Raw genomic sequence first — 11,392 nt, 5'->3', positions numbered from 1 at the left:
GCCCTGGCGCCGGACACTTCCCCTCGGGGGGCTCCGATCGCCGTCCCGCGGCCGGTTGCGTGCGAGTCCGGCTTCCTCCGTAGGGCCGGGGGCGGGACCTGTCGCCCCCCCGGAGTTTCGCGGGGGCGGGCATGGGGCTCGCCCGCCCAGCTCGGAATCTCGTGGGTGGCGGAGGGGGGGGACCCTGCGCCGCAGCAGCCACTTCTTGGCGGCGCACTATCGGGCAGGGACGTTCACCTTTCCCGTGGGAGTAGGTAGTATGGTCCCCCCACCTCCCACGAGGAAGAAATGGAAGCTCAGAGGGAGCACGACAAGGGCCCCACGGGCCGGAGGCGGTGGGGCTTACGCGGCCAAGCCTCGGCTCGTAACCGACCGACGGTGCTTACTGCGGTGGCTGCAGCCTAGTTAGTGTCGCGGCAGCGCTCCCCTCGCTCGGGCGTCCTCGCCAGCAGCGCCGTCCTCCGCCTGTTACAGGTGAGGTCGAGGTCACAGGTCTGGGAAGTGCTAGAGCCACGACGCTCTCCCAGGTTTTCCTCTTAAGCTCGGTGTCGTCTTCTTTCCACCACAGGCCACCGCGCTGCCCAGAATCTAGTCCGACCTCTTCATTTTACGGACGAGGAAACACAACCCAGGTAGGGGAAACGGGTTGATACAGGTCACATACAAGAGCTGCCGCAAATGCCTTTTTTTTTTTTAAATTTTTTTTGATTTTTATTTATTTATGATAGTCACACACACACAGAGAGAGAGAGGGAGAGGCACAGGCAGAGGGAGAAGCAGGCTCCATGCAGGGAGCCCCACGTGGGACTCGATCCCGGGTCTCCAGGGTCATGCCCTGGGCTGAAGGCAGCACTAACCCGCTCAGCCACCCAGGCTGCCCTTAACCTCTTTATTTATTTTTTTTTAATTTTTATTTATTTATGATAGTCACACACAGAGAGAGAAAGAGAGAGAGAGGCAGAGGGAGAAGCAGGCTCCATGCACCGGGAGCCCGACGTGGGACTTGATCCTGGGTCTCCAGGATCATGCCCTGGCTGAAGGCAGTGCTAAACCACTGAGCTACTTGGGCTGCCCAATTTCAAGGCATGTTAAGTATGTGCTGGGCACTGTGATAAAGGTTCTTTTATCTAACTCCTATAGCAATCCTGTGAGATTGGTATTACTACCCCTTTTGTATATATGAGGAAATTGAGGCTCACAGATGTCAAGTGACTTGGCTAAGTGACAGAATCAGGTGGCTGAGATTCTTTTTTTTTTTTTTTTTAATTTTTATTTATTTATGATAGATACACAGAGAGAGAGAGAGGCAGAGACACAGAGGGAGAAGCAGGCTCCATGCACCGGGAGCCCGATGTGGGATTCGATCCCGGGTCTCCAGGATCGCGCCCTGGGCCAAAGGCAGGTGCCAAACCGCTGCGCCACCCAGGGATCCCCACAAATGCTTTTTGAGGACAGATGATTTTGAGTCTGCAGAGGACTGGTTGGCAGGGAGTGATGAGATAGGAATATTGGGATCCATACCTTCTAGCTGTCAGGCAAAAGCTCTTTTCCCACCTGTTAAAGTGTCTTATCCTCCTTTGGCTACGTCAGGGACACGATTCTATACGACAGTCATGATACTATGAATAGTCAGACACCGTATAGTCAGTTGCTAGAAATCACCTTTACAAGGCACTGAATGCTTTCTTTACAAGGCACGGAATTTAGAGAGCATACCCGACTATCTACACGAAAAATCTGGCAAACCAAGAGATCATCGGAGCGCTATTGGGAAGTAGAACGCAGGACCTTCACTCTGAGGCTTAGATCCCAAATCTTGCACCGTAATTGTGAACTTGGGCACGGATTTACTCTTTCTAGACTCTCGTGTATTCATCCCTCGTATTCAGTGTCTTCTGTGTTCAGGGACTGTGCTGGGTACTAGGAGGTATGGCAATGAACAAGACAACCATAGGTCGGTCCTTGGGATGGTTATAGTCTTATGGGGGGACTTAGGTAATGATCAGATAAGTACACAAATATTAGCTGATAAAGTCTGACTGCTATTAAGAAGTATAGGGTGTTAATGAAAGTGGGCTACAGGGATTCCTGGGTGGCGCAGCGGTTTAGCGCTGCCTGCCTTTGGCCCAGGGCATGATCCTGGAGACCCAGGATTGAATCCCACGTCGGGCTCCCGATGCATGGAGCCTGCTTCTCCCTCTGCCTATGTCTCTGCCTTCTCTCTCTCTCTCTCTCTCTCTCTCTCTCTGTGTGACTATCATAAAAAAAAAAAGAAATTTAAAAAAAAAAAAAGTGGGCTACAGGACATGTGATCTAGTTGAGCTGGAGGAGATGGCCAAAGAAGGCATTCTTTGAGAAGCAATGCTTAAGCTGAAATCTGAAAGAAAAATGGGAGGTAGTTCATTAAAGAGGTGGGGGAAGATCATTTCCAAGCAGATTCAACTTCAGCAGTATGTTTGAAGGCCTAGGAGCAGGAGGAACATTCCAGGAAATGAAAAATCAGTGTGCTTATTTGTAAAGTGTGGGTGGTAATCACAAATCTGGTTATTGAATAATACATGTGGAAGTATTTTATATACAGCAAGGGCCCACACCGGTGTTTATAAAAATGTGCATATTATAAGCTAATCTACAGCTGGATTGGGAGAGGTTGCTGGGACAATGGATAAGCGATGGCTTTTTGTCCTTCATCTAGTTCTTTCCAAAATTAAAATACACCTTCTGTGGAAAACAGAGAAAGTCAAGTTTTGAGAATCTTAACTTTGGAAAAACATTATGTGCTTCAGATAGCTTTAAAAATTACTTCAACAGTTTGAATAATAATGTCAGTAATTGCTGTGCGTGTTTCATATACATAATAGTATAATATAGTGGTTAAGAGCACAGACTCTGGTATTAGATTTCCTGAAATCTAATAATGGGCAGATTGTTTATCTGTGCCTTTGTTTCTTCATCCATAGAATGGGTATGCTAATAATAGTTATTTCATAGTGTATCATGAGGCTCAAGTGAGTGAATGTGTGCAGTACAGCACTAAGAATACTTTTTGTAACTCTGTAGTTGGCAGTTGTTTCATTGTTATTGTTATAATCATCCTTTTTTTTTTGAAAGATGTTATTTATTTATTCATGAGAGACACCGAAAGAGAGGCAGAGACACAGGCAGAGAGAGGAAAAGCAGGCTCCATGCAAGGAGCCTAATGTGGAACCTGATCCCAGGAATCTGGGATCAGACTGAGCCAAAGGCAGACGCTCGACCGCTGAGCCACCCAGGCATCCCTATAATTTTCTTTTTCTTTTTCTTTTCTTTTCTTTTCTTTTCTTTTCTTTTCTTTTCTTTTCTTTTTTTTCTTTTCTTCTTTTCGTTTCTTTTCTTTTCGTTTCTTTTCTTTTCTTTCTTTTCTTTTCTTTTCTTTCTTTTCTTTTTTAAACTATCTTTTTAAAAGCTCATTAATATCACCATGATTGGGGTGACTGGGTGGCTCAGTTGATTAAGTGTCTGTCTTCAGCTCAGGTCATGGTTCTGGGGTCCTGGGATCCAGCCCCATGTTGGGCTCCCTGCTCAGGAAGAAGCCTGCTTCTCCTCCCTCTACCCCTCCCCTCTGCTCATGCTCTCTCTCTTTCTCTCAAATAAATAAAATCTTAAAAAAAAAATAAAAATCATCATAGTTAAAATGGGGTACAAACTAGCTCAGAGAGGCTAAATGATCTACCCAGGAACGCACAGCTAGTAAGGTCACAATTCCAGTTCAATACTGTATCCAAAGCCCATTGACTTCCTGGCACATTTTTTTTCTGAGTATAGGTTAATTTTGTTGTATAATACTTGGACTCCCATGACAGTTCCTTTCCTTGACTTTAATACTTCTGTGCTGAGCTGTTAATATGCATGTCCTTAAAGTAAAGGGCCTAAGGGACTGCCTTTATTGAACTTCCACTTTGAAATTTCCTGACCTCTGTGCAATTAAAATCTACTCCTAAAACCTTTCAGCAATGTGGTTTATTTATAGAGTTGTCTTCCGTTCACATGTACTGGGTCTGCTTTTGGGTGCTGCATTTTCTGTCAAAAGTTGTTTATTTCTAACCCATTTTGATTTCCTGTTGCTTTGCAGATTGGTTCTATGACCTGCAACAGGAATACCGGGAAACCTGTCTTAAATGGAGCAGCCAAACTGAAACCCTGTAGATTAAAAAATAATAATAATAAAATAAAACCCACATTATTACACAGCCATATTTGGATATAAGTGTGGGTTAGGCATTGGCTATCTTAGAAAAATCTAGATATAGAAACCACACTTAGAGCCAAATTTTGTGAACAGTTTTGCCAAGATAGGGCAGAGCTCTATAGTTTCATGCCCTTGGACAGTGACTCTCTTGAGCCTCAGTTTCTACATCTGTAAAATGGGGATTACTATACTTTGTAGCATTATTGGGAGGATTAAGTGAAATATATACAGGTAAAGCAAGCAGCTTGGGCCTGACTTCAATTTATAGTAGCTATTGATAGTAATTAAAAAAGAGGAAAAGATACTTCTTGATTTTTTTAATCCAGATTTACTTTGACCAACTTTGTATACTAATCACTGTCATCTAGCATCCCTTGCTATTAAAAATTCCATCAGGAGAAAAAAGAATTCCATCAGGAGAAATTATTTGCCTTTGCTCTATTTATTTACTTTTCTTTTAAGAAATAATGATAATGATAGCTAGCATTTATTAAGCAGGTATTATATCCCTGGCACTGTGCTAGGTGTTTTGCATACACATACTATTTCATTTTAAGATCAAGATTCTTTTTCTCGTTTTGGAGATGAAGAAAGGGATGCCCAGATACGGTGGAGTGAATTGCCCAAAGTTGAAATGTGCATCCAGATCTGATTGACTAAGCTATCTTGTACATTAGTAATGACATGCAAGATTTCTTTATTGTATCTGACTTTTCTTGTGTGGGAGTCTTTTTGAAAGGAAAGGTGATAGCTATCAACAGCTATCCTTTCTGGGGGGCTCCTGCTGTCATCTGGCACTGTGACAATTATTTTACCTGCATAAACTCATTTATTCTACCAACCCTGAGAAGTAACTCTAATTATCCGCATTTTACAGTTGAGGGAATCAAGTGGCAGAAATGTTCAGGAGCATTTAGTCAGTGATGGAGCTTGCATTGGATGCCAGGTCTTCCTGGCTACAGAGCACATGCTCTTACTTAGTTCTACTGCATCAACATTTTAGAATGGGGCTTTTTTTTTTTTTTTTTTTAATGAGGTGTAGGACGGATTTTCAAAGATAGTAGCTTTCAGGTATTTGATGCGAATTGTTCTCAGTTTTAACTGAGTGATAGCCAGATTCCTGGCAGATGCTAGCTGTAGGCTCCAGCATCTTTTCGTGGTCAGACCTTAGATGTATAATGTCTAACTTGTGTTAACACAGAAGAGAGTGGCATTTTCCAGAGCTTTAGTTCTATAACATGGAAGACCTCAAACCTCAACCATGCTTCAGACTCACATTAAAGTGCATTCTAATTGGTAATCAGTGCATAAGGAACCAAGGAAATTTTTAGTTAAATGCTGTCGTGTGAATTTTCCAGTCATTTTATGCCTGTTGAAATGATTTTTTTTTTAATTTAGGTTAAAGTCGTCTTCCAGTGTTCTGCCCTCCCTCTTTATAGTATAACTTTATCAAGATTTTTTTGCCTTTTTTTCATGTAAGGGTTTAATTAGCATCATTAAAGACTTAGGCTGCTGCGCATTTACTTACTCTGTGTTCCTTGTGTGCCATAAGAGGCATTTGGTACAGTAGTAAGAGCCTGGTGATTTGGAGTCCTTTAGACTGTGGGCAAGTTGCTTAAATCTCTGTGAGCCTCAATATCTTCATCCTCTAATATGGGACTAATCATATTTCCTCAGATGGCTGATGGGAAGAGATAATATATTTAAACTGCCTAGCACATAGCTCAGTTTGCAGGGGTTGCTTGATAATTGGTATAAAATATTTTCTGAAGTTGCATCATAGTCTCTTTTACTTAGATCTCCTTTTTGTCTTATTTTTTTTTTTAGTGAATGTTCACGAGTATTGTCTTCAGTCATGGCCTTGGGTTTAAGATGCTTCCGCTTGGTCCACCCTGTCTTTTGTAACTACCTTGCAGCCTTGACCAGACCTATTTCGGAAGGGACACTGAAGACAGTGAGTGGAAGACAAAATGACCATGAGCAATCCATGGCCTTTCCAGCTCTACCAGTCCGTCATTTTGCTACCAAGAAAGCCAAAGGTAGAGATATATGATTATCACAGCTGGAAGGGATCTCCGAGAGATACTGAATTTCTCTCCTTGTAGAAGAATGATGAGATGGTGTCTCAGACAGTGGAAATGATCAGCTTAAAAGATACTACAGTGGCAGAGACAGTGGTAGAACCGAGGGTCTGTTTGCTCATTACTGTGCTGCCTCCTAGGTTACCATTGCGTATAAAATGTCTGATTTCCTTCTTTTAGTTTTAGAATCAGAGCTATAAGTGCCAAGCAAATCAGACTATTTGTGGCAGAGATCAACGTATTTTCTCCTTATAGGAAGACCTATGTTGGAAGTAAAATTAAAACCAGAAGTTTGTTGGGTTAGGAAGTTTTAAAGCCATGGATTTAGATGGATGATCTTAATGGTTTGTGTCATCCAAGAATGAAACTTTGATATACCGCAGCTCTCAGCTTAAATGTCTATTCCTCATGGAAGCCCCCTCTGACCTCTTGGACTGGGTCAGGTCCCTTGTTACGTGCACTCAGATGCACTGTTATTTTACCTTTGACGTCCTTAGCACAGCACCCATTAATTAATCAATTAATTGTAAGATTAATTATTACTTGTTGTATGTCTTGTATGCCAGACCCTATGATGTTAGGATCTGTATCTTGTTTAGTACCTAACAGGGCCCAACACGTAGTATTGTATCAAAAAATGTTGAATGAATGAATGGAGTGGCAGACAATAGTCAGACATACCAGCTATTTGCAGTGGTGGGTCAGGGAGTCTGTTCCCAAGGATGGTGCCGGGAATACGCTGCTGACTATTTTTTCCACTGACTTTGCTTTTATCATTTCATATGGACCTTCCTTTTTCTATTAATGGAAAATGAACAAGTTACTGAAAGAGCATTAATACTTAGAAGACTTACATTCTGTTAATACTGATAATGGCAACAACTTTTAATCTGTATCTTGCACTAATGTTTTTAAATTCACATATTTAATATGTTGATATTTTTAACTACCCAGTGAAAGATTTATAATTATCCAGTGAAGAAATTTTTATGATTATCTCGTGAAGCACAGATCTCACCATTTGCCAATGAGGAAGCTGAGGTGCCTATGTAAGATGTTTGTCCATGGTCCCATCTAGTTAGTGGCAGAACTGGAAACGGGGTGGGTGGGCTCCTGATACACACAGCATCATACATGTTAGCAACAGCATCTAAGCAGCATCTTTTCAAATTTAATTGGCTATTAGTTTTTATGTTTTTTTTTGATTGCCTCTTTAAAAACTCAGTTGTTTGACTTTTTTCTTTTAGATTTATTGGATTCTTACTGTGTTAGGAATGAGAGTACTCCGTAGATTGTATGTTATAACTGTCTGCTTTGTTTTTTACTTAATGATATCTTTTATTGAGCATAAGCTTTATTTTATTTTTTATTATTTTTTTAATGATTTTATTTATTTATTCATGAGAAACACAGAGAGAGGCAGAGACACAGACAGAGAGAGAAGCAGGCTCCATGCAGGGAGCCCGATGTGGGACTCGATCCTGGAACTCCAGGATCACAGCCTGGCTGAAAGGAGGCGCTCAACCACTGAGCCACATCTTCTGCTCAGGCATACCGAGCATAAGTTTTAATATGGTCAGATTCTTTAGTCCATTCTTTTATCATTTATACATTTTATGTCTTATTTAACAAATCCTTACCTATCCAAGGTCGTAAAGCTCTTCTATATTAAGTTCTAAATATCTTAGAGATTTCTACTTTTCATGGGTTTTTAATCTATATGGAATTTATTCCTAAATATGTTGTGAGTTGGGAATGTAATTTTAAGTTTCTTTTTTTTTTTTTTAAGTTTCTTTTTTATAACGGGTAATAGGTTATGTCAGTATCACGTGTTGATTAGCCCATTCTTTATTCCTCTGTAGCATGTCAAGTTTCTTTATATGTATTTTATTTCTGAGCTCTTAATTTTGTTGATTACATATCTCTCCCTACACTAAATTCATTTCTACCTGAATCACTGTTATAAAGTCTTAAATCTAGGGGTACAAATCTTTCCCTTCATCCTACGCACAACACTTTCTCATTTTCTTCTTTCTGGCCTTTTGCTCTTGTAGATGAACTTTATAATCATAGTGTGAGTTTTTCTCCATAAAGATTTCTGCATGAACATTTCTTTGATCAGGTTTATTTCTGAGCAGTCATCATTTTGGTCACATACATATATTTTTAAAGTAAATTTTTGAGTTATATACGCAGGAAAGTACACACGTAAATTGTAAGTGGTTACAGGTCAGAGAATTCTCGTCAAATGAATCACAGCCTTGTAGCTGTCACCCACATCAAGATACAGAACATCACTCAGACTCTGGAAGCTTCCCACACGTCCCTTTCAGTTGTCACCCTTCAAAAGATAACCCATTTTATTGACTTTAGCACCGTAGATTAGAATTGCCCTTTTTAAGTCTGGCTTCCTATGTGCCTGGCTTCCTTTGGTAGCAATCTATTTGTGAAATTTGTCTTTGTTGTTGCATGTGGTAGTTGTTTGTAGCATTTTACTTTCTTTATGGGATCCTAGGAAATGCTTACACCACAACTTGTGTATGCTTTCTGTAGTTGATGGGCATTTGAGTTGCTTCTGGTTTTGAGCTAAAATAAATAATGCTACTGTGAACACACCTGTATGTGGCTTTTGATGCCCACATGAATAATTTTCTGTTGGTGTACATATACCAAGAGGTGGGAACTCTGAGTCTTTGAGGATGTGTATATTCAGTTTCTGTACATACAGTTCTCCAAAATGGTTGTGCCAGGGTACACCCCTACCAAAAATGTTTTTGCTTTCCCTTTGCTCCACATATTTTTGAACACTTGGTATATAGTCAGTCTTTTTATTTCTAGCCATTCTGATGGGTGTGCAGTTATATCTCATTGTGGTTTTAATTTGTAATTTCTTGATGAATAATGATTAGATAGTAATGATTAATAATAATAATAATGATTAGATAATCTTTACATTTGTTTATTGGCTCTTTGTTTATCCTTTTTCCAGTCTTTTGCCCATTTAAAAAAAATTGATATGTAGGAGTTTTAAAGACTTCTGTCATACATATGTATTGCTGACATGCTTGCCTTTTCACTCTTAATGGTGGTTTTTGATGAACAGAAGTTCTTAATTTTAATGTCCAATTTATCAAGCTTTCCTTTATGGATAGTGCTTTTTTTTTTTTTTTTTTTTCTGTTTAAGAAAAATTTCCCTACCTTAAGGTCATGAGTATATCTATGGTATTATTTTTATGGATGATTTGTTGTTTTAAATTCATATCTTTTAAAGATTATGTGTTCTGTTAGGTTGCTGGTGAATAGGAACACTTTTGGTTATTATACACTGATGTGTTTTGCAACCTTGAGCTCTGTTATTAGATCTATTGTTTGTATGTTCTTTTGGATTTTCTAGGTAATCATAATATCTGTAAATAATGATAGCTTTGTTTTTCTAATCCATAGACCTTTCTAATTCATATACCTTTTCTTTTTCTAATTCCCTCCCCCCTGCCATTGACTAAGAACTCTAATATAAGTTGAATAAATGTGACTGATGATAGTAGGCATCCTTATTACATTTCTGACTTTACAGGGGATGCATCCTCCTATGTTAACATCAAGAATTATGTTTGCTTTATTTTTCAGTAGTCTCTTTTGAGCAAATATCTTTTGTCCCTATTTTGTTAAGAATTTTTGGTTTGAATGAGTATTAAGTTTATCAAATGCTCTTACTGCGTTTATTGAGACGGTCATCTATTTTTTTAATCTGTTAATGGGGTGACTCAACATCAGTAGCTTTCTCTGATGTTAAACCACTTTTTTAAAAAAAGATTTATTTATTTATTTATTTATTTATTCATTCATTCATTCATTCATTCATTCATGATAAACATAGAGAGAGAGAGAGAGAGAGAGAGAGGCAAAGACACATGAGGAGGGAGAAGCAGGCTCCATGCCTGGAGCCCGACGTGGGACTCGATCCCAGGACTCAGGATCGCGCCCTGGGCCAAAGGCAAGCACCGAACTGCTGAGCCACCCAGGGATCCCCTAAACCACTTTTGATACATGATTTGTATGTACATTATTGGATTTGGTTTGCTAATATTAATTTAAGGTTTTTGAGTCTATACTTTTATATGAGATTAGCTTTAATGTAACTCTCTGATATTGAGGAGTGTAACTTTCTAGCATTATCCTTGTCAGGTTTTGGTATTAAGACTGTATTAGTCCCATAATGTGAGTTGGGAAGTTCATCTCTGTCTCTGTCTCTCTCACAGTGGGATGGTCGATAAGATCAGGATTAATTGGTTCTTCACATGATTGGTAGAATGCGTGTGAAGTCATCTGGACCTGGTATTATATGTAGACAGACTTTAAATCCTATTGTTTCTTTAATGATTATGATTTTCTGTTTTTTCTTCAGTTTTCAGTAAATTGTATATTTTCAGGAAACGTTTCATTATTTCTTTTTTTTTTTTTTCGTTTCATTATTTCTAAGTTACAAAGCTGCTGGCATAAAGTTGTCCATAATAGTCTCTTAAGATTATTGAAATCTCTAATGTTTTGGTAATGGTCTCCTCCTGTTCTTTCTTAATGTTATTGATTTCTCTACTTCCTTTTCTCCCTCATTTCTTCTTGACAGAAGTTTGTCAGTTTCATAGCCTTTTAAAAAAGAGCTTTTAATTTTGGTGATCTCTTTTTAGTTTTATTGATTTCTGCCCTTTATTGTTTATTTTCTCCCATTTCCTTCTTTTTCTATCCTTTGAACTGGACAGTTCATTAATTTTCAACCTTTGTTCTTTTCTTATAAGCATGTATAGCTATAAACTTCTATCTAAATACAACTTCATGGGCAGCCCCGGTGGCTCAGCGGTTTAGCACCTCCTTCGGCCCAGGGCCTGATCCTGGAGACCTGGGATCGAGTCCCACGTCAGGCTCCCTGCATGGAGCCTGCTTCTCCCTCTGCCTGTGTCTCTGCCTCTCTGTCTTGCTCTCTGTGTCTCTCATGAGTAAATAAATAAAATCTTTAAATAAATACATACATACATACATACATACATACATACATAAATACATACAACTTCAGGTGCCTCCTAGAAGT

At 39.6% G+C, this 11,392-nt stretch overlaps 1 protein-coding gene across 5 annotated transcripts in view; it reads left to right on the top strand.

Annotated features, from left to right (window-relative positions):
• Positions 1 to 11,392, top strand: part of MRRF (mitochondrial ribosome recycling factor) — a 57,670-nt gene that overhangs the window by 149 nt on the left and 46,129 nt on the right. For 2 of the 5 annotated variants that reach the window (XM_025475034.3, XM_049114482.1), the window contains exons 2-3: positions 569 to 632; positions 6,056 to 6,267. In XM_025475034.3, the coding sequence (XP_025330819.1) occupies positions 6,084 to 6,267 (184 nt within the window). In that variant the 5' untranslated portion in view covers positions 569 to 632; positions 6,056 to 6,083. Of the gene's footprint in view, positions 1 to 41; positions 475 to 568; positions 633 to 6,055; positions 6,268 to 11,392 lie in introns of those variants that run through there. The other 3 variants (XM_049114483.1, XM_049114481.1, XM_049114484.1) reach the window with 3 other exon arrangements.

The sequence above is a fragment of the Canis lupus genome, chromosome 9, assembly GCF_003254725.2.
Source record: "Canis lupus dingo isolate Sandy chromosome 9, ASM325472v2, whole genome shotgun sequence".
Classification (NCBI taxonomy): Eukaryota; Metazoa; Chordata; class Mammalia; order Carnivora; family Canidae; genus Canis; species Canis lupus.
The sequence above is the reverse complement of the archived record's forward strand: the minus strand, read 5'-3'. Positions and strand labels throughout refer to the sequence as shown.